We start from the raw sequence: 23029 nt of genomic DNA, 5'->3' as shown, positions 1-23029 counted from the left end.
GAGAAGCCCACTGCTGATGCTCTAACTCTCAAATTGCTTCTACATTGCCCTATTACCAAATGCAGATCACCTTGCAAACCTATCGTCCCAAGTTTGACCCCTCAATGTTTGATTAAAGCCTTAAATGACTTCATTTAGAAAATACAAAAAAAATGACATGCAAATTAGGGAAATAACAGAGAGTATGACTTCGAATAAAATAAAATAGAGGAAAAGAACTCACATGGCCGACCCAATCTAATCTGTCGAGGATCCATAGCCTATCCCAAATTTCGGAACTATAGCTTTGTTGTTGTTGTTCTAAGATAATACAAAAATACCAAAGAATAAGTGATATGGATAACTAGATACCACCCACACTCACATCAAAGAGGCAATGCATCACAATTAAAAGTATTTCCTTTTCATTTTTTGCTGCTGTCAATAGTTGATACAGAAACAATGTGATATTGCCAACAGCATTTCACTACTAGATATGGAAAATTACAATGGCAATATTACAGTGGATAATATTGAAACAAGCAGGTGAATGACTACTGCAGAAAAGCCAGAAAAATAATAAAAGTTGGGACAGTTGTGTACAAGCTATCTTTTTGCCCAACACAACAATGAAATAAAGTAATAAACACTACTGAAGTTCATCCCATCCTGTCACTTCTCTAACCGGTCTTGAAATGTTGAGGGTGCTTTAAAATTCTTCATAGATTTTCCCAGGACATTCAAAGCAGCTACCCGCTGCAACTCTTTCGCTGTAATGATGTGGAAAACTAGTGAGAATAGAATATAAGGAACTCCTGTCATCTCAGAATATTCATAGATCATTGACTTTCTTAGGGCACAATAGGTGAAATTAAATTGCCAGCTAATGGATGCTATATTGACATTAATATCTGCAACCACAACAATTGTATCTTCTGTTTCCACTTATAGAGGCATGACTAAACAGTATGATACATTGAATGCGCCTTGTTATGTGCATGAAGTCATAGGAATCTTAAATAAATGACTGCTTTCTCACCCTTTTTCAAGTTAGACACTTCATACCTTGTTAGACAGCGGCTCGTGTCCATGTTATTAGATTTCTAAAAACTGCATTTCTAGAAACATTTTGTCCATGTTTACCACTGAGAATTATAGGTCAGTAGCAGAAACATGATGATGTTTAAATAACTCGAGTAGATTCTAAAATATCAGTGGTTATAAAAGAAGTCAGACGATAATTCTGCAAATCAATAACTTTGGTAGCACCCTAAATGCCTTCATTTAACAAATCATCAGTATTGATTGAGGAAGCAGCAGGAGAATTTTCAAGGTATTTAAATGGGAATCAAAGCATGTCAAAGCTCACAAGTGTGAATCGTAAAGTTTCAAAATGAGAAGTTTTGTGAACAACTTACTAGAAGTGAAACAAGAGATCAGATACGAATCCAAAACAATAATCGGATTATCTATCCAAAAATAAAATTTGAATGCAAGACAATAAATCATCCAAAGATACCTTTTCCAATTTAGGAAGATTCTATTTAAGCTGTGTAAAGTAAAAGGCAGGAAAAGCCACAATTCATATTACCTTCCTCTAGTGAAAGCTGAATCGATCTCTTTTCCAAATCAACAGCATGTCTGCTGAGACTTTCGGCAGAGAGCATGCGAAGAGCTAACAGAATCACATAAATCAAACACCAAAAGGTTACCGTTAGAATTTTAAGTAGTGGCAAAATAATGCATGTTAAGTTTACTTATTTGACATAGAAGGGCTTACACTGGAGATAATTCTCTTGATCTGCTTCGTCCAATTTTCTTAATAACATCTGCAGTATATGAAATCGGTCTTCCCACTGTAGATTCTTCGATCCCTTTGGATTACTCAACAAAGGGCCAGCAGAAGCTACAGGATGATAATTGGATTCTGCTGGTGCTGGCCTTATACCAGGCTTTCCAAGAAGTTGAGGAACCGAAGGTTTTCCAGATGAGCTTATAGAAGTCTCCATTGGAAAAGGTGCAAATGCCGGAAAGCAAGAATCTTTTGGCTCCTTCACCTGGGAGTTGGGTTGGGTGGTCTCATCCTGGTGACCAAGTTGCCTTGACTGTGGGCAATCAGTAGTAACGCTTGTGCTATCACAAGTGCTACTCTTGCCTAATTCTGCTTCAGATTTTCTACGGACATAAACAAGATGCCCATTACTGCTTTGAGAATGGGGGTGAGGGGGACTCACAGGGTGTTCTGGTGAGGCTCTCTTGGCACCAGAAGCTTTAGTGGCATCACTAACTGGACTTTTATCCTTCAAAAGCGGAGAGTTTCCAATAGAGTTGGGCACCATAATTCTGTTATCATTCTGCAAATCTCTCAACACTGTCTTCTTTACAGAAACCGGCAGTTGCTTATCACGAGTAGGCAAATCATTTTCACTGTTTCCCATCCCATATTCACTGAATTTAGACTCTATTGTTTGTTGAACCATCTGAGTCAACTTAACTTCCAATGAAAAAAAATTAGGAATTCAGAATTACAGAATCAGACATTTACAAAACAACAGAAGATAACTTATATGAAATATAAGCCGCATAGCTTGGAAACCCGTACATCTCCTTGATATCGGTCCCAGTGTAAAATGAGTACCATTTAAAACAAATGCTACTATGACAAGGTTCGGCAGATAAAGATCTCACAACGTTGACAAGATAAAGTGTATATTCTTGCATTCTATTTAGGATCACAGATGACAGAACATTGACAAGATTCCATGTGCAAGAAACAAACATATGAATAGCCTCTAACAAAAGCTCAAATAAGAAGACACACTGACTGCATTAATGAAACCAACAAAAATGAAACACGCACGTATTTCCAAATAAATTGAAAACGAAAACAGGATATGCAAATAAGACACTAAATACTAAACAGCAAGTTACTGTCTTTGACATGAAATGTTTTGGGATAATTATTTTTTATTTTTTGGTAAATATGTTTAGAATAATTGTAAGAAATTGTACAATTAGATATACATAAGAAGATCATGTTTTTATTAAGAAAGCAAAAGAAAAAAAAAGAAAGATGAGAACACATGAAATGTACACCTCACACTCTAAATGTATAAGATGGTGGATTTTCACAAACCACAACTTAATGGATTCAGTCAACGTTGATAACCGACAAAAGTAGATAATGGCTGAATCAAGTTCAACCACCTACACTCACTAGGATAAACCATAGACCAATTAAGATTCTACATCATTTTGAGTTATTTGCACCATGAAAAAACTGGAAGAATAAACGGTAACTAAAAGAAGCAACCAGCAAATAACTTAATCAAACACTAATGGAAGCATATTAGTTGGTGAAAATTGAAGAATTGACACTGGTTATGGAGGATAAAAACTGGTAATCTAGTCAAAATTCAACGAAGATTAATTGGAGTTTCTTTTTAAAGTTATGAAAAATAACTAAATTCCATTTAGATTCAGCTTAGTATTGTTCCAAGATATTTCCTCAAGATTCTGACTACATCTAAGCAAACCCGCTCAAAGATAGGGGTACAAGTAGCCCTTATTTGTGAAAAAATGAGAGAGAGTCGCTTGAGATGGTTTGGTCATTTTCAAAGGAGAGCGATTAATGCACTAGTAAGAAAGAGTGACATGATCCAAGTTCAAGGAGTGAATTAAGGTAGATCAAGACCCAAATAAAATTAGTAGAAGTAATAAAAAAGGACTTATCAATTAAGGAAATAACAGATAATATGATTCCAAATAGAATAAAATGGAGGAAAAGAACACATGGCTGACCCTAACTAATTCGTTGAGGAACCATAGCCCTGTTGTTGTTGTTGTTGTTGTTGTTGTTTTGAGTACATCTAGTGCCATTAAGACAGTGTTATCATTTTGGCAGGGCTTATGAGCTAGTTATCATCACAAATTAAATCTTATGTTAAATTGGCATTGTGTACCTATTTTTAGAATACACAACATATATTAAAATCACTGTGCAAATTGTTTTCAAATAAAATAAAGGACAGAAAATAAATTATAAGCAATATTTAATTTCACAAAACTCATCTCTTATTAAATATAGGAATAGGAACAAGACAAACATGGCTTTTAAAACGAATGGGTTTAAGCATTTATTTCAGTTATTTGCACTCATAACACTGATAGAGATAAACCCTACACAATTACAGATTAAAATAAAGGTGGGTATTTCATCATTAGGAACTATTCAAAATAACCACAACATGACTTCATCCTAAAACCTTCTAGTCCTTTGCCATCATTCTGTCCTCTTTCTCTTCACATCATAACCCCACACCACCCCCCCCCCCCCCCAAAAAAAAAAAAAAAAAAACCTACGCTTATTTTCTTACCAAATTAAGATTTGTTTATGACATATAGTGGCAGCTGTGGTCATTCACTTGCAAGGACAGCTATTTAAGAACGTTTGCATGGTAACAGCTCAAAGCTGTGCTGTATAATAGTATAGAAGTCTTATTTTGATAATACTCAAAAGAATTCCTCAAGACGCTTCTTTCCTATGTGGGCAATGTAACATTTTGGAGTTTTAATTTAAACACGATACGAATTTCTCCAATACATATCCACAAGAAAATCCAGTTATGGCAATACTACCAATATACTTCTAGTTCTCAATTAACCAGTGCATCAACTTGATTTCACAAAGAATAGTCAAATAACTTTCCCTCTTCACACATCTATGACTTTCTTCAAAAAAAAAAAAAAAAATAGAAAGGACTGAATAAATCTTTGACCCTGAGTTATTCCTCACAGTCAGCTCAAGATAATTGCACCTATAAATAATTAAGAATTTCTACACAAAATTAAGGTATTGGTAATTACAATTAAGGAAACACATTAACTGGCATAGGCTAAGCATGCACTGACCAATATTGTATCGTTATTTTTTATTTTTCCCGGTGTGAACGTTATGTTCTACATAATAGTGAAAATGCAACACAAACATTTTATTACTCATATCCACAAAATCAATAGCATGAAAGTACTGTAGCACCTACCAATTGAAACCGTTAAACCCTCCAGTCCACCAATGCATACAATTTTCAAGGAAGCACCAATTGAATGACCAATAAATAAGCCCTATAATTTGCTTCATTCATGCATAATTCAGTTTCTTCTTCATCTTTCAGCAAACTCAAGACAACAATGCAGAAACACTTTTCAACACTTGATTAACCACAAAATTTCCAATTTTGCAACATGGGTTCTACCAAAACCACAAAATAAACAATACCCATTAAAGTAAATTTGAAAAACAAAGTTTCCCACATAGAGATTCACAAGCAATCAAGATTTGAAACCTTTCTCCACCAAAAGCACCCAAATATGCATACAACAAAATGAAACAAACAATTCAACGAAGTGAACCTTTAGCAAGAAACAAAGACTAAGGTTCAACTAGTTCACGAATCAAAGCAGAGAGGGAATAGCATTGTTACCTTAGCTCATTGCAAGCGCTGTGTGTGAGAGAGAGAGAGAGAAACGGGTTTCAAAGCTAAAAGCTTTCGCTCTAATTATATGGGAATTTATAATTTTGCCCCTGGTTTTATACATTTAGCAAATTTGTGATGATCCTAAATTTCTTTAATATTATAAATTGGCCCCCAATTTTTAGGTTACATACATTTTAGTCCTGAACTTCTACAAGCATGACAAACTTGGCCCATGAAAATTTTATACTAGTCATGACCGGTTGAGGAGATGTTATTATACTAAATTTGGGTAAATTATACCTTTTGTCCTTGATTTTGGTCTCTCAAATTTAAAATTCAAAAATGAAATAATTTAGTTCTTCTATTTATTTTTCTATTTACATGAATTAATAGGATGCTAAGACTACCCAGTTTTTAGATACCAAATTTGGACCAATTACAATTTTTTAGGGAACGAAATCGACCAATTCCATATTTAAGATACCAAAATTGTAAATAGCCCCACAAATGAAGGGATAATTTTTTTTTTCTTTTGAAATTTCAAGGTGCAAATGTGATTTTTTTTTAATTTGAATACTAAAATTAAACTTATCCCAAATTTCAAGAGTCAGCACTAGAAGTTATCCTACAAAATTCTTAAGCATTATGTGATTTAAGTTCTAAGTGCAAATCTTCTAATCAATAAATAAAGTGTTTATAGAAATTTAATCTAGTATGTATAAGATAAAAGATGGAAACCACGTGTATTATACTAAAACTTGAAAGGTATGATCATTAACTGCCATATAATATTTGTAGTGATTAGATGTTTTTAATTTGTGTTTGAACTCTCTACTTCTTCAATTGGAATTCCCTCAATATTCTCCCATGCATACAATTACAATTAAAATAATAGAATTTAAAAAATAAAAAATAAAAAGCAACACATTTTGTTGTTTTGTTCGAATCTATGCAGGTCTTTCAACTTCAAATATGGCAGTATGAAATGCCAAATATGGAAAGATGAGTTTGGACTCTCTCTCTCTCTCTCTCTCTCTCTCTCTCTCTATCCATAATTTTCAATTGTAGTGGATGAAATCCTAAACTCACCTTTGAAAGTTGTGGACTAGAAAATTTGATATCCATCCATGTTTATTATTATTATTTGTATTACTTTCCAAATTCCTCCATTGCTAATTTGTCACGGGAGAGTCCCAAATTCATAAAGTTCTAAAAAAAAAAAAAATATATATATATATATATATATATAGCATTAGGAAGATCCTCAAACAAAACAAAATAAAGTCATTCATTTGAGAACACCCTCTCTTGGCAAAAGCATTAGCACACTTGTTGGATTCTCTAATCTCTAAAGATATTGACTTGGCAGCTATGGAAAGCTGGTTGATATTCCTGCAATATGTATATTACTCTAAATCAGTATATTAGGTGAGTGCTTTTTTTTTTTTAAGCAAAACAAGCTCTTGTGCATCCAATTTCACCAAAAAGATGGGGTAATTGCTAGTTCTCTAGCTTGTCCAAGGCCATCTCTTAAGGCCCAAATTTAGGCAAGCATGCTAGTTGCTCTGCCAATGGACCTTGAAAAACCCTTTACACAATTGTCATTGTTATCACGAATAATCCCCCCACTACTGGCAAGGCCTTGGTTTTCCACAGAAGATCCCTCAGTATTTAATTTGAACCAACCCGTTAGGTGACTTATGCCACTTAACATGGATTGTTGATCTTAGCAAGAGGGGCAAGAGAGGTTGATAAAATGACAGACATTTCCACATTCTTACTTGAACAATGCTAATGGAGCCGAGGGTTTAGTGTGTTTCGTTGCTGAATACAATTTAATTGTAAGATCTGATACCCTGAGGCCTTAGCCTAGGTGGCATAGACCCGTCTTGATCCCTCATTAGGCTTAACACTAGTAAGGAAAATTTCATCTTGCTATCACCTATATATAAGTGATTAGGAATTGACAATTTAGAAGCACTAATTGAATTAGACCAAGACAATTTGAGTCCCTTAACACCTTCGGAAAGACAAGTACTGACTTTGCATGCCAGACTAATCTTGGGTTGAAATCAAGACACATAGAAGGACAAGGTTTCATAAAATTAGGAAAATCATAAGGATCCTGTCATCCTGACCAGGAAGATTTGACCTAATACACCATATCCATGAAGAAAACATCCTTATTTCTTGGAAATATCTACTTATAAGTAGAGCCAATTATGGTCTCATTAGGGCAAAACATTCCAAATTGGCAAAAATGTGCTAAGCACAACAGGATAAGGCCAATCAAATGAGACTAACTAAATTTTAGTTCACCTATTCTTAGACAAGTGTCATTTTGAAATTGGTGTTCCAATCAAGCTAGAATCTGTCTCCTGCCTCAATTATCATGCTTCACTCATCTGTTTTAACCTAATATTCTCAGTCATTCCGCACAATCCTCTTACCCTCCTCAACAAACACTTTTCTCGTGATAATCGTAAATTTACACCAAAGCAAGACATAAGGTAGACTTAAAATTCCATTGATTGGATTAATAATGATTTCCTATTAGGAGCTAAAATTCTCCATCGGTGTTTTCCACTAAATACCCCCCATCATCTCTTATCTTTTTCCCCTCCCCCTTGTTTCCAAGTGAAATTTTCAACATATTTAAACAGAAAACCTATGCAGAACCGATTGATTGATGGATTTCTATGAGATAATTGACCCTTTATGGGACATCAAGCAGAGAAAAAATTTAACCTTTATGGGACATAGAAAGAGACAGCAATCTCTTTGCAACAACTGTTTCCTTTTTCCTAGTTCAATCATCAATGTAAACACAGGTGGGTTTTGTGATCATTACACAAATAAAATCCAAAAGATTTCAGATATGATAAGAATAGTATCATTAAAAAAAAAAAAAAATTGAAAATATGTATGTACATGAGAGAAAGGGCACCAAAATAATCGGGTAATGCTCGTGATTATACCCACAAGCTGAAAGCTCTATCACAGCGTGTCCTTGCTTATTAACACGCCCAAAATGAAATGTTCGTCTGTGCACATTGTATGCCTTTAAAAGACACTGGTACAAATTTAACTATTCTTACATGTCCAAATGAGAATTCCCCGAGTAAATATAAAAATGTAAACCCTAAGGAAGTTATTGCCCAGGATTCCCCAGAAGTCGCTCTACTGCAGCATGGACATTCCCAGACGTAGCACGCAGTGCCCTGATATTCTCTTGAGTATCAAAGAAACCCATTTCTTGAAGCTGTGAAAGCTGAGTTGCATACAGTTCTTCCGGAGGTACTACAAAAACAAATGACATATTTAGTGGCAACCTAACAGCTAGATTAAGTGAAAATGATATCAATTAAGAATTCTAACCATCGGGGTTATTTGGAACACTCAAGCTGCCAGCTCCAAGACCACCAAACATGTTCATCATCAACTCCAATGCAGCAGCATTAGGTGCTCCTGTAATGAACAAACATCAAATCTAATGAATCTAATTGAAAGGGAATGTAAGACAAAAGAATAATCATAATGAATATTCATTTCTAAAATCGTAGTCTTATGAACTACCTGTATTCCCACCAGTCTGAGCTTGATCCCTGCAAGCGAGCAGCAAATGATTAAGGGTCAACAAATTGGATTTATAAATGCTGGCCAACAAAATGCAAATGAATCTATATGAAGAACACAAGTTAAAAACCATTTGGTGTATTTCTCTTTCACAGATGATATGTTTGACAAGACAAGGAGAAATTGGCACTATAATCCATAATTTAAATAAAGTAACAATTCATCAAAATTGAGGGAAAATGAATATTTTACACCAAGTATTTTAAACAATGGTGTGTTTGACAAGCCATGGAGAAATTGAATCAGTCCATAGTGATGAAAATAGAGTTGTGGCAATATGATCAATATAAAATGGCCATATATCCAAAATTTGTCTTTCACAAGAATAATTCAAAAAATAATACTCATTTAGAGGCTTATTATCAAGGGGCATAAACTAGTTGCCATGTATATTGATTCATTCAATTTCTAGCAAGCAATTACAACCTAGGAAACAACTCTGACAACTCATCAGGTAATTGCACCGGCACACAAACTAGATGATCTTATTACAACCTAGCAGCAAGCAAACTAATGGCACCAATCCCAAATCCTAATCAAGTAAGACACATCCACACTTACTGGGTTGATTGCCGTTGATTGAGCTGAGACAGAACTGACTGCTGTAAAGCTAGCATTTGCTGCAAGAGGAAACAGAGAAAGGAGCCAAAGAAACATCAAGCATGTGTGAATCACAATTAAATTTCTTGGTAAAAATGTTACAAGCATGATCACTAAATTCAATCAACCACAATATTCTCACTGGCCAAATCATGTTATAAAAGTAAAATGTAAGAATTTTTCCCACCTTGACAAGACTTGAAACTCAATGTCAATATCAACTAGTTCAAACGAACATGCACTCAAGCATGTAAGTCACTTTCTCCACACACAAATTGAGACCATGTGTACAAAGTCATACCTGCATTGTCTCAGGGTTAGTTAACTGACGAAGAAGATCTGGATTTTGCATCATTTCTCTTAATTGAGGATTTGTATCAACCATGCCACGCAGTTGAGGGTTGAGACTGAGAATCTAAAAAAGAGAGATTATTTAACCCATGAAAGATCCCAACTCACAAAAAATAATTTATTGAGCTAAAGGTAATTTTCCCAGTCGTAGTACCTGATTCATATATTGGGGATTGGAGAGCAAGCTTTGCATCATCTGTGATACAGCTGGATTTTGCATAAATTGATTGAGTAGGGTAGAATCTGGGATACCATTAAACATCTGTTCCATCTCAGGGAGACCAAGCCCTCCAAGACCAGCAATACCAGGTGCCCTTGCATCCCCAGCAGGATTTGGCCTTGTAGTTGTTGTCTGAGTACCTCCTAACATTTTGTATAAAAAGACATGAGAAATATAATTAGCAGCATTTAAAATTAACAAATTCTAATAAAATCACAAGAGGCTAATCTATATATCCAGACTAATACCAACTACAGTAAAACTGAAGATAGTTAAGAAATGCATGAGAGTTATTCAGGGAATTATGTCTTCTTTACACATTATTACATGTGTGTGTGTGTGTGTGTGTGTGTGTGTGTGTGTGTGTGTGTGTGTGTGAGTGGATACCAAAGCTGGACCATAAGTGCTTTGAAAAAGTTAAGAAGGGCAAAACTTACCACCAGTATTGTTCCAAGGGTTTGGAAGTGGGTTTGTATTTGGAGAAGTAAGTCCTGTAGTGGTTTCAGAACCAGTAGTTGAAGGATTATTTGACCCGTCCCTCACTTGTGTCCCACCTTGGTTCCCCAACAGTGCTGCAAATGGGTTTGAACCCAAATCATTTCCAGCGTTTCCACCCATTGTTGTAGCATTCAGAAATGGTTCCTGAACATTTTCATACATGCGTCTAAGCATGTTAAATCCCTCAGGGGAAGCTTCAATGTTGCTCATTGCCCTGTCTGTGTTTCGCATCATCTCACGCATGAGCTCGGGGTTCCTTGCAGCTTCTATAGTCTGTCGGAGAATACCAGGGTCATTAAGCACATGAGCAAGCTCTGGATTCCGGTCAATGATATCACGCATCTGAGGATTGCTCATAATCAAGCTGCGCATTAATTCAGGGTTGTTCATTAGGCTCTGAATGGCAGGCATGCTCATAATTTCCCTCATCATATTTGGGTTCTGAGTCAGTTGTTGCTGCACTTGTTCAAATTCTGGCAGCCCAGCTCCAAATAAGCCAGGTGCTCCTCCACTTCCTAGAGCATTGAGACCAAATAAAGATGCACCAAGACCAGCATTTCCCAAGCCCCCGCCTTCGTTTGAACCAACACCCCGTGTAACACCCGGCGTATTGTTCAGACTTTCTGAATTACCAGTGGCAGCAGCAGTAGTAGCAGTGGCAGTACCAGCAGGTGTTGACGCAGCTGAAGCAAAACCACGAACCATGTGAACAGTGTGTTCTGCCTGCAAACCTTCAATAAAGAAAGTATCCCAAAAAGAAAAAAAAGAATCAATCTCTGATGAAGAAATACCCCTATAAAGCATATTGCAAACTGTTCTAATAATTCCCTGTATACTACAAATAAGACTCCAATAGATTACAATGGAATAACCAATTCATTTGATCATGAAAACCACATAAAAAAAAAAATATATATATATATATATATGGTACAACCACAAACAATAGTCACTTCACCTCTCATTCTGCCACCATAAGAAAATTGGTACCATCTGACTTCAACATGACATGAGTGTTAAGTTTCCTCACCAGAACAATGCTATTTCTATGACTCAATTATCTAGGCAAAAAAAAAATATATATATATATATATATATATATATTTTGATGACATAGGAGAAGTTCACTCAGATTAGTTGCACACCATCAGAACATGCCAGACAATCTGCTACCCTTCCCTATGGTAGAACACAATTGATTGCATCGAATTAAAACCACAGTTTAATAAACTTCAAAAGGTCCAAGGGTTTCCCAAAGACATGTATAATCCCTCCCCCACCCCCACCCCCCAAAAAAAAGCAGCAAAAATCCCAACAAACTCACTTTCCTATCATCAAAGACATTCAACAGACAAACCAATAACTAAAATTCAACACCCATCTCCAATACAGAATCTGAATCAATTACAAGAACATGAGCAACCAAGGGTCAGTCCCAAAAATTGGGGTCGGCTATGGATACTCAACAAACTAATCAGGAACAGCCACATAAGTTCATTTCTGCCATTCTATTCTATCCGAAATCATAATCTCCATTACCTCCTTAATTGATTGCATTCATTATCCAAAAAATAATCAATCGCATGCACTATCAAAAATAAATAAATCTAATAATCAAATGAAATTCAAAATTCACACACAGACAAATTAAAGGACCAAATTTGAAACCCAAAAAAAAAAAAAAAAAAAAAAAAAAAATGGCAATTGCATCTAATATAACTAAACCCATATCAAGGAATTGAGTCAAAGTACCATAGCTTTGCATTCACTATCAAAAACATTAAAAATTACAATCAAATTAAATTAAAAATTTTCATTTTTCACGACAAATTAAGTTCATATATTTCACCATATAAACGTTAGTATCAAAAAAAATTTTTAAAAAAAAAATCACAAATTGCATCGAATAATAACAAAACCCAAATATTAGTATAACAAAAAGGGCGCAACTTTGAGAGAGAGAGAGAGAGAGAGAGTACCATAGCTTTCTAGGGTTTGGTCATCCTTCAAGATGCGACCTTTGTAAATCAACCTCTGCTGATCAGCTGGTACATCGCAATTCTGAGCCAAAGCAGCCTTGAATGCACTAATCGAAGAATCGAGGCTCGTCCTCACCGTGAATTTCGTACCATTCGAGCACCTGATATTGATTACAACCTCTTCTCTTCGCTCTTCTTCACCACCAACACCAACACTCACTCTCGCCTCGCTCGAATCGCCCTCGGCACCCATAATTTCTCGATCGAAAATTCGAATCGAAATCGGAAAAAAAAAATCGAAAACCCTAACCCTAAAAATCAAAAACCAAATTGAAAATTGAAAATTTCCCCCAAATCGTTGTTAACTTGTGCCTCTATCTCTATGTCAAAGCTATGCGGGTCTCGCGTTTTTGGTGTTTCGTGTTTTGCGTTTTATGTTTTCACTTGTGCCTCTATGCCAAAGTATTATTATTAGAATCAATTTTTTTATATTTTTTATATATGAGATAATTTTTTTCTATTTTTGAACAAAATTTATAAAAATAAAAATTTAAAATAAATCACCAAAAATAAAGATCGGAGAAGATTTGGGAATGAATGGATGGAGAGGGAGGAGAAATTATTAGGTCGGTTGATGTGGTCTTTTTTACCTCTTAATCAATAAAATACTATTATTTACATAAATATGACATCATATAATAATTTTAATTTTTAATTTTTTATATTGATTAAAAATTTTAAATATATATATATATATATATATTTACATAAATAACATTATTTTATTGGATAGATAACATCATTTTATTGGTTAGAAAAAATCATATTTATAATTGTAAATAATAATTTTTTTTTTTTTTTAAGAAAGGTAAATAATAATTTCTTGGTAAAGAGAGTGAGAGAGATTTTAATACTATTAAATTGATTATATTATTATATGGGTTTGTGTGCCCAATGGGAAAGAGATGGGTTGAGATTCTGTACGGTTTGGTTGGCATATCCTGTTCTATGGGCAAATCAGATTGATCGGACGGTGGAGAACTTTCGTCATGTATGTCATGATTGAGCAGCGTTTGATGATAGAATTTTTTTTTTTTGGATAGAAAGGACGATATGATTTGAGTATGAGTTGAGCATCTACATTAGATGTGGTAAATGTGCCAAATGTCAAATATTTGGCACATTTACCACATCAAACACTAAAAAACCTCATTTATCAGATGTTTCAAATCTTATAAATTATGCAACACTGAACAGTAACTTCTTATATTTGTCACCGTATAGACGAAATGTGGTATAAATTTATTATTTTTTTATTCGATTTTTCTCTCTCCTCTCACTTTTTTAATTGATTTTTTCTCTCCCCAACCGTTTCCTCTCCTCACAATCTGTCTCTCTCCCAAACTGATGTTCTTTCCTCAAATCAAACCCAAAAATCTTCTTTCTTCAAATCCAAAAATCAAACCCAAAAATCCTTAAATCCAATTCCCAGTTTAAAACAAAACCCAGAAATGGAATCATCACAAACCCAAAAAGAACAAAGGAATCGGCGATGGAGGCGAGGTAGAGCTTGGTGCCAGAGACGGCGAAGCCATGAAGATCGGCGTGCGAGCAATAAGCGAGGTTCGTGAGGGCGAGGTCTGTCGCTGGAGTGTTTGTCACGATTATGGGATTGGAATCGACGTGGGCATCGACGTTGAGGTGAGATCGGAATCGTGGGTTGCCGGTGCTAATGGGTTTTGGTTGCCGGTGCAAGTGGATTCATGGCTTTGGGTTGGCGGTGCTAGTAGTTTCGTGGGTTTGGGTTGCCCGTCTAGTGGGTTTTGGTTGTGTTTTCTGGGTTTGAGTTGCTGTGTTTTCTGGGTTTGATTAATGGGTTTTCTGTGTTTTCTGGATTTTAATGGGTTTTGTGGTGGGCGGTGGTTATGGTGGTGGTTTTGTTTTCAGTTTTTTGTTTTGCAATGGATTGTGGCTGCCACGATGGTGGTGGTGGTGGCGGTGGCGACGGCGGCAGTGTTGTGGTTGTTAATTACTGTGTTAGATATATTATTTTATTGTGTTGTTTATATTATTTTAATGTGTAGTAAATATTATTTTAATGTATAGAATTGAATGATAAAACATCTGATAAATGGGATGTTGTAAAATAATGTGGTAAAATAATAAACTAGGTCTTTAGTGTGGCAAAATGGCATAAATTATACCACAGCTGCTGTGGATGCTCTTATATTGGTACAAACTTTAGCAACAATTAGGAATTTGCTGCATGTGACTTTAATATAGACTATGTTTTTTTCTACCACCCCTAATCACTCGCGTGGTAAATGTGGTAACTATTTTTGAGCAAATGTGGTAACTAAGTGTCACTTTTATTTATAAGTAAATGTTTTTTTATAAGCATTCATAAGTAAATGTTAACGGACACTAGTGCGCATTAAGGATGATTTATTATGGGGTTCATTTAATAAGTATTTTTTTTTTTTTTGAGAATCATTTAATAAAAAATTTGAATGAATTGATGAGGGGAATGAAAATATTATTGAAGTGACAAATGAAATTCAAAAAATCAACTTTGTTGGCTCTAGACCTTATAAAACTAGTAAACAATTTGACATAAAGCAAAATGATTTGATATAAAGTTATTTTTTAATGAGCACCTTATTGTGCTTGTCAACACGAACTTTATATATATAAACTACGTGACAAATTGTGATTGGTTGCATGTCACTTTTATTTATATAATAATAAATTATTATATTTTCTCCCATTACTCACAATCAACCATGTGGAAAAATTGTGGCAAATGTAATTAAGTTTGTGGCATTAGATTTGTTGTACAAGTATTGTTGGATCGGATAGTGGAGAGACAATATTAATTGGTGGATCAAAGGGTAAGATATTGTTAAATAATAAAGTATATTTGATCAGGCGGACTAAAATAAATAAAGACTTGGATTGGGTCCAATACAACTAAACATTGTACCCAATTCTCACTCAATAGGTAATATACGCTTGACAACTGCTTTTAACGGAGATATGGCTTTTTAAAAAAAAATATAATATTGCTCATTAAAATTTGGATCGAGTTTTATTTGAGTTACTAAAATTTGGAGTTTTCTTTTTTAGAACAAAAAAATTATAAACTTTGCAAATTAGTCATTTTATAGTCTTATCATAAGATTTCAAAATGACTATATTATTTTTATAATTCTTTGAGCACTAAAAATAAATGTATCAAATTTTAAGGATTACGGGATTCAAGTGATAGCCCAATAAGATTTTTTTTAATATATAAATATTAACAAAAGAAATAGTGTAAGAACTAAGAATTTGATGGCCCAAGTCCACTTAGAACAGTAGTGCCTTATCCTACAAACCAAGCTCAAACAATAAAAAGTTACTACGCAAAGGGTGGGAAGACAGTTCTAGTATAATTCTTATCCAAGTTCTGGTCTAAGGCCGAGGAACCCAAAGTAACAAAGAAAAACAATTCACTGAATAATTGAGAATAGAGCTCTCCTCAGTCAGGTCCAAGGTTGAGTTCTTATATATGATTGATACAAGTTTTATACTAGGCAATGTACTGTTCACTTTCTTGTTTTTCTAATTCTTCCCAAAATCATCCCCCCTTACTGGGAGGTTTTCTCCCCCTTATATATATATCCCCATTCCTTGGATCCTAGCCTTCCACTTGTATGCCTCAGGACTTTTCTCAGGATACTTGTCCCATCAGAGTTCTATTGAAGGTGGTAGAAGGGGTTGCTAGTTGTGAAACTACTACTTAAGAGTCATTTCCTCATTAATGCAGCTGATAAGGTTGTTGCAGAGCATTTAATGCGAAGGGGGAAGGTATACCCTTTCAAGAAGCTTCCTCCCACTGTCTTGACCCATTCCGCAGGTTCTATCCCTTCTAATCGGGTTCTCATTAAGGTTATTGATTTCGTACTGTACCGGCTAGCAATCTGGTACACTCGACCCCCCTATTTCGTACCGGAAAAAATACCGGCCGTACTGGCATCGTACCGGCCGTACCGGCGAAATCCGGCTGTATAGGCCGGTAATTGGATACCGGACTGAAACATGAAATATACCTTCTTCTTCTTCTTTTTTTTTTTAGTTGATGTTAAAGTTTAAAACCATGAATTATTTGTTCTTAATTGAAGTAATGTTTTATGGTAAACATGAATTTTTGAAGTATTGTTTTATGGTAAATAGAGATTTTGTGTGTATATGTGTGTGTGTGTGTGTGTATATATACATATATTAAATATATAAAATAGCGGTAACCTCACATATCCATCCCTTCTCGGATTGATGAAGTCCTCGGGTTGAATATGCTTTTACGGGTGGGATCATGTATGATACTTTGCATTCAATCCTCTTCGGTCCTCGGACACCCTACAAATAGCATATTATTAATAATAATTTTTGTTGTAGTATTCAATGTCTATGGTTTGAAAAAATAATATATTTTTCAATTTGCTTGAAAGAGAATATAATAAATAAGGGTGAAACTAGTTTTATAATTTTTTTTTTTGTTGTTGGTTGAGAAAAACTAGTTTAAAAATTACCTATCAAAAAAAAAAAAAAAAAAACTAGTTTAAAAACTAGGAGACTGATTTAGAAAAAAAAAAATATTTATATATAGTTACATATATTATATGATGATTATATGCGTAATTAATGAATATTGGCAGGATCATCTATATGTTTCATTGTTTTGCTAAAAAATGTATTTAAAATATTAAGGAAATTGTGAACATATCAATAGGTTTGGGGACCAATATATTTCCACGCCGTGGAAATGGATGAACGATTGTACAATTCAAATAAAATCTTCAGTGATTAGGCTGAATAAACATGTGATTGGTCAACAGACAAAAATGACAGGCTATTATTTGGCCAAGGTACGTACCTATTGAAATTGGATGCCCTACATGTTTTTATAGAAAAGGGTCAAACATGTGGTTTTTACAAGACCACGATTTGTATTCTTTTTCTTTTTCTTTCTTGATAAGTAAAGTCCAAACTCACCTTAAAACTAAAAATCTTTATACAAAGATTTGTTCACTTGTAACATAGTCAGATCTAAACTATGTACAGACTACAGAGACAAAAATTTACTATTCTTAAAAAGGTTTGAAGACAAGGCATAAAATCACAAAAAAGAAAGCACAAACTGAAATTCGATATATGCTCCCCATATTGATGTAGCTAGGTGCCAATCAACAGGAACTTGTTGAAATTTCAAGGGAGGTGTTCACACTTGCTCATGTGATTCAAAAGGGAATTTGCTTTTCTTTGAGCTCTATTGGTTCCATTTCTTGCAATCTCTACCAAATGCTCATATACACCATACTGAAGTGCAGCCAAAACCAAAGAAGAATTATTCAACCCCAACTCTAGCAAAACAGATGTAGCACATTCCTTGTTCTTGGGTGTACCATGTCTAATGATTTCAACAAGTGTTTCAACAAAAGATAGCTTTCCAATCTCATTTTGGCCCTCCGGATGTGATGCAAGGAGTAACAAGATTGAGAGGGCTTCATCAATCATGCCCAAGTTCTTATCCTCAAGCACTTGGAGCAATGGGGGTATGATACCTGCCTGAATGGCCCTGGACTTGTTAGCTTGGTTTAAAGACAGATTAAATAGTGCAGTAGCAGCATCCTTTTTACCTCTGATCGTTCCATGTTGCAAAAGTTCTACCAAGGGAGGGATTCCATTCAATGTGCCCACCAATACTTTGTTGTCATCAAGTGTGCACAAGCTAAATAAGGCTGCAGCAGAATTTTCTCTTGCCTCATCTGTTCCATTCTGCAGAATTTGGATTATAGCAGGAACAGCTCCTTCTCTTGCTATGAGTCTTTTATTTGCTTCATCAATCGACAAGTTCAAAAGAGCTGTCACGGTGTGTTCTTGAACCTTGGAATTCGGGTGGTAAAGGAGCTGAACCAAAGAAGGGATTCCACCACTATTGGCAATCAAAATTCTGTTGTCAGGGCTCTCTTTGGAGAGCATACGGATCTTCAAAACGGCATCTCTTTGCACATCCAACTGACAAGATGATAGATTTTCAACCAGGAAAGAGATTTCCTTTATGAGCTCAGTAGAAGAGCCATCAGGGCCAATGTAAGGATCTTTCTTGGGCAGCTCAAGATTATTCTTCTCACACCATTGCCGAATAAGGTTCTTGAGAGCAACATTTGGTGCTAGTGACGAATGAAGCAAAATTTGTCCAGTCTTTGGACAGGTCCTCTGATTAGAATCCAGCCATTTCTGTATGCTTTCTCTTTCATATGTCTTCAAAACAGAAGGAAAACTGTCTCAGCTCCAGAGCATGCATGATTGGCATCTAGCTCTACATTTAGTTTTTCTCAAATGTATAACAAAAACTGGTTCCAGAGTGTATTCATATATGGTAATGTTGTACTATTAAGAAAACACTTTTAACACTTTTTAAGTGATAAAAATTGCAATACCTAAAACTATAGTTTGCTATCTAGCAATTTTGTCTACTCTTGATGAAACATGTCAAGAACTCATATCCAAGAACTACTACTTTTCAGTGATCCGTTTTACATATGATATATTAAACTACATATCAGAAATTAAAATAGCTAGTACCGCAGCATTACTTTGTGATTAATAATGATTGCCACTTTTAAGTATTGTTATGCATGTAATTGAAATGGATATCATCAAGGTAAGATTACCTGTCCAGTAGACACAATAACTGGATCCGTCATGATCTCTAGAGTAATTGGGCAGAGGAATTCATGAGGGACTAATGAGGACTGACACCTCTGAAGAATTTTAGATGAAACAGGACCATCAAGTGCAGTTGTCTCTTCGAGCCCTGAAATTTGTTTTATTTTCCCCAAAAGATCTACGACTTGCTGGATGTTCTCAGCATTGTGCCCAGCTCTCTTTTTAACTAGTTTTTGAACAGCCAATGTCTCCTGATTCAAGTCTGTAAAAGTTCGTAGTTCCAACTTGATAGCTAGTCTTTCTAGTATTGCTCTGTCTGCATTCGTGTCATTCATATTAGAGAATACAACCATCATGTCCATTGCTAGCTCCATGTCTATTGTATCTGTTCTTTTCTTTGCTCTTTTAAGTTGCATACGCATTAGCTCAACCTAGAGCACATAAATAATGCAAAATTTGTTAGAAATCAACATTAACTCTGTTGTCTTTAGAAACTTCTAGAAATTTCTAGAGTTCCACTCAATTTGCTTCTCTCCAGAATTCTCTAGAAACTTCTAGAACTTCTCACACAATCTCTCTCTTTCTAGAAGTTTCTCTCTAATTCTAGAAATTTCTCACTTGCTCTTTTTCCAGAATTCTCTCCAAGATAGTTCTTATATTTTCTCTAGAAGCTTCCTTGCACTAGTGAATTTTAGCCACATGTTTATAGAATAGTTAGAAGGTTGGAGAATGGCATTCATTTAATGCCAATAAAAAGGAAGATGTTAGAAGCTTCAAGTTGGCTTCCTAACCAACACACACCTATTATAAATAGATGTGGTGGTATGTGAAGTAGAGTGTGAGACTAGTGAGAAACTAGTGTGCGCTACTAGTGGGAGACTAGTGTGAGATTAGAGAGATTAGTGAGATGTGTGAGAGACTTATGAAGCGTGTGAAGTGAAGAAATAAGTAAGAGCTATTGTATAGTGTCAATACATAGGTGTCTAGAGAGTTGGTGTGTGTGCCTTGTAAAAGTATTAGTGCTTGTAAAGTATTGTAATTCAAATAGTCAAATTTTAAATAAAAGCTCTCTTGTTCAGTTATTTATTCAATAATCTAGTGTCAGAACTTCCGCTAACTCAACAAAATTGAGGAATGGTTTTGAAATTATTAAGCAACAACAACCACAAAACCTTAGTACCAAAACTTTGGGGTTGGCTATAGATCCTCAACAAATTAGTTAGGGTCCGTTACATGTTTTTTGTTTCCTCTATTCTATTCTATTCGATGTCATACTCTTTGTTACTTCCTTAATTGACAGTTATTTTTTTATCACTTCTACTGATATTATTTCTACTTTTCCTCTACTAAAATTATTAAGCAACCAACTGAGAAAGGTTTTACCCTAAGGTTGGTCTAATGGTTCCGCATGCCTTTTGTGACCCATGAGGTCCTCTCCTAGTCAACACCTTGGGGTCGCCGAAAGGATTTTTCCCAGTACCTACCCAATATGTGTAAGACAGGAGGACTGGAAACACACACCAAAAAAAAAAAAAAACTGAAAAAGGTTTTTCAATTGTTTCTGCTACAAGGAAACTATAGACGACTTTTCTCCAAGAACTTTCACGTGATTCAAGTTCAACCACCAAATATTCATTCACATGTAAAACAAATCCTATATGTATATTCTAAAGCATATACACGTTTTTTATTATTATCAGAGATTCAGAGACAAATGAGTCTCGATCTTTTCATGGTAGACTGGTAGTTAGTGTAATCTTCACACAGACACACCAACAAACACATTCAGACAATATTTAGTTCGTCAAATTTAAACAGAATACTCTACAATAATCCCACAAAACTTTTTATTCTTTTTAAGAATTATATTCTAAATGGTATCCTATTCCTATCTAATTAAGTAGCAGGATCTCAACCAAACTGGCACTTAATCATTAGGTTGATTCAAACAAAATGATTTATTGATCAACCAAGTCTTGAAAGAAAAATTCTTAGTACTACATTATCTATACGCTATAAGAAGCAAACATGAATTATATTTATAGTACTTATTATCTAGTGAATTTAAGTCAATGGGATCATCCTTAAACTTTATAGCTTCCTACTCAGTAGATCACTATCATAAGTAAAGATACTTAATTAAAGTGAGTACCTCAACTCCTAACTTAGTTTAAGGCAAGCAGATATGAGATATATTGTGATAGATTTTTTTTTTTTTTTTTTTTTTTGAGAGAGAAAAGATAGGACTGTTATAGATCATTAATAAGAGCTAAAGATGGCCACATTGTGGACAACTGACAATATACTTCTAATCAAGAAGTATATCTCACCTCACCAGCAATAATGAAGACCCTAAAATACATGTGGGAAAGAACCAAAAAAAACTAGAAATGATGGGAAATGAGAGGAATTACTTGCTCTTTCACTTCGACTGAGATCCCGAGCTCATCGTAAGGCATACCATCCAAAGCCTGATGTAATTTGTCATAAACACCAAGAAATCTGCTCATAACTGCCTCACTTTCCAATGCCTAATTAAGATTCATCAATACAGCCAAAGTTAAATTAAACTCAGATAAAAACACAACCCACTTGACAAATCGGAAAAGACAAAAAGACAGACAAAGACAGACAGATAGAGAGAGAGAGAGAGAGCAAACTGACCAGATAAATCTTGCTTCCATAGTTGCAATGCTTCAGCAATTTCATTGCCGATACAAGTGCTTTCCTCAAATTATCCAAACAATTCAAAGCCTCACCGGAAACCGATGTACCAAGCTCCCTTAACTCCTCTAAAAAAGGCACCAACAGCTTCAACCTCCTTACCAAACTCAAGCAGTCCTTCCTCTGTGTTTTCCTGTAACCACTATACAATCCAACGCTCTCAATCACCTCCATCAATTCCTTAACCACATCACTTTCATCACCACCACTAGATGATACAGAAACAAGAACATTATTCCCTCCCTCCATCACCATCCGGCTGTCCATTTTTCTCAAATTCTCTCACTACCAACCAGATAACGAGCTCTAGTTCTTATTCTTAAAAAGGGGTATTAGCAAATATCTTTGATTTTCCCGGAAAGATTGTGACTTTCCCAAGAAAAGCAAAAAAAAAAAATTGGTGGGGGCAATTTCAAAAGGCCACTGGGTGTCATTTTCTCAGCTCGGTTGTATAATTAGGAGTTTTATATATATTTTTTGGATAATAAGTTTGGCGGGTATTGTGGTTACCAAAAATAGAATAGTGTTTGAAAAACAGTTAGTATGTTTTACATAGGGACGGTTTCACGCGGTTTTCCTCAAACTTTGTTTGACAAATCTTAACGCGTCTTCACGTGCTGCACTTCTTCATTGTTCTACGTTTGCGTTGTACTACAAGGTCCCACCCCCACCCCCTCTTGCTTTTGTTTTTGTTTTTCTTTATTTTGGTTTAATTTTTTTTTCTTAAGCTTCCTAGTCTCTTCTTGGTTCTTCCTTTGATTTTTTTGGGGTTATGGGTCCCTTTTTCTTATCTTTCTTCCACTTTTATAGGTTTTTGTATCAATTTCGGGACAAGAAATCTAGGGTGGAGCCTC

At 35.1% G+C, this 23029-nt stretch overlaps 3 protein-coding genes across 3 annotated transcripts; all 3 read right to left on the bottom strand.

The window, feature by feature from the left end:
- Nucleotides 1-377: 377 nt before the first annotated feature.
- LOC115967503 lies at nucleotides 378-5101 on the bottom strand. Its single transcript, XM_031086609.1, has 4 exons — nucleotides 5022-5101; nucleotides 1760-2473; nucleotides 1571-1654; nucleotides 378-749 (listed from the first exon to the last, which is right to left on the bottom strand). The coding sequence occupies exons 2-4, from the start codon at nucleotides 2457-2459 to the stop codon at nucleotides 652-654; spliced, it is 882 nt and encodes a 293-aa protein (XP_030942469.1). The 5' UTR covers nucleotides 2460-2473; nucleotides 5022-5101; the 3' UTR covers nucleotides 378-651.
- Nucleotides 5102-8408: 3307 nt separating this feature from the next.
- On the bottom strand, nucleotides 8409-13169 carry LOC115968028 (ubiquitin domain-containing protein DSK2b-like). Its single transcript, XM_031087216.1, has 8 exons — nucleotides 12741-13169; nucleotides 10701-11492; nucleotides 10198-10406; nucleotides 9994-10107; nucleotides 9654-9712; nucleotides 9033-9061; nucleotides 8835-8924; nucleotides 8409-8756 (listed from the first exon to the last, which is right to left on the bottom strand). Exons 1-8 carry the CDS (start codon nucleotides 12991-12993, stop codon nucleotides 8608-8610), a joined length of 1695 nt encoding a protein of 564 aa, XP_030943076.1. The 5' UTR covers nucleotides 12994-13169; the 3' UTR covers nucleotides 8409-8607.
- Nucleotides 13170-17963: 4794 nt separating this feature from the next.
- LOC115968026 (U-box domain-containing protein 15-like) lies at nucleotides 17964-22686 on the bottom strand. The gene is made up of 4 exons (XM_031087215.1): nucleotides 22116-22686; nucleotides 21866-21982; nucleotides 19457-19882; nucleotides 17964-19043 (listed from the first exon to the last, which is right to left on the bottom strand). The coding sequence occupies exons 1-4, from the start codon at nucleotides 22440-22442 to the stop codon at nucleotides 17988-17990; spliced, it is 1926 nt and encodes a 641-aa protein (XP_030943075.1). The 5' UTR covers nucleotides 22443-22686; the 3' UTR covers nucleotides 17964-17987.
- Between the last annotated feature and the right edge of the window lie 343 nt (nucleotides 22687-23029).

This window comes from Quercus lobata, chromosome 11 (assembly GCF_001633185.2).
Source record: "Quercus lobata isolate SW786 chromosome 11, ValleyOak3.0 Primary Assembly, whole genome shotgun sequence".
NCBI lineage: Eukaryota > Viridiplantae > Streptophyta > Magnoliopsida > Fagales > Fagaceae > Quercus > Quercus lobata.
This window is presented reverse-complemented; position numbering and strand designations above follow the sequence as displayed.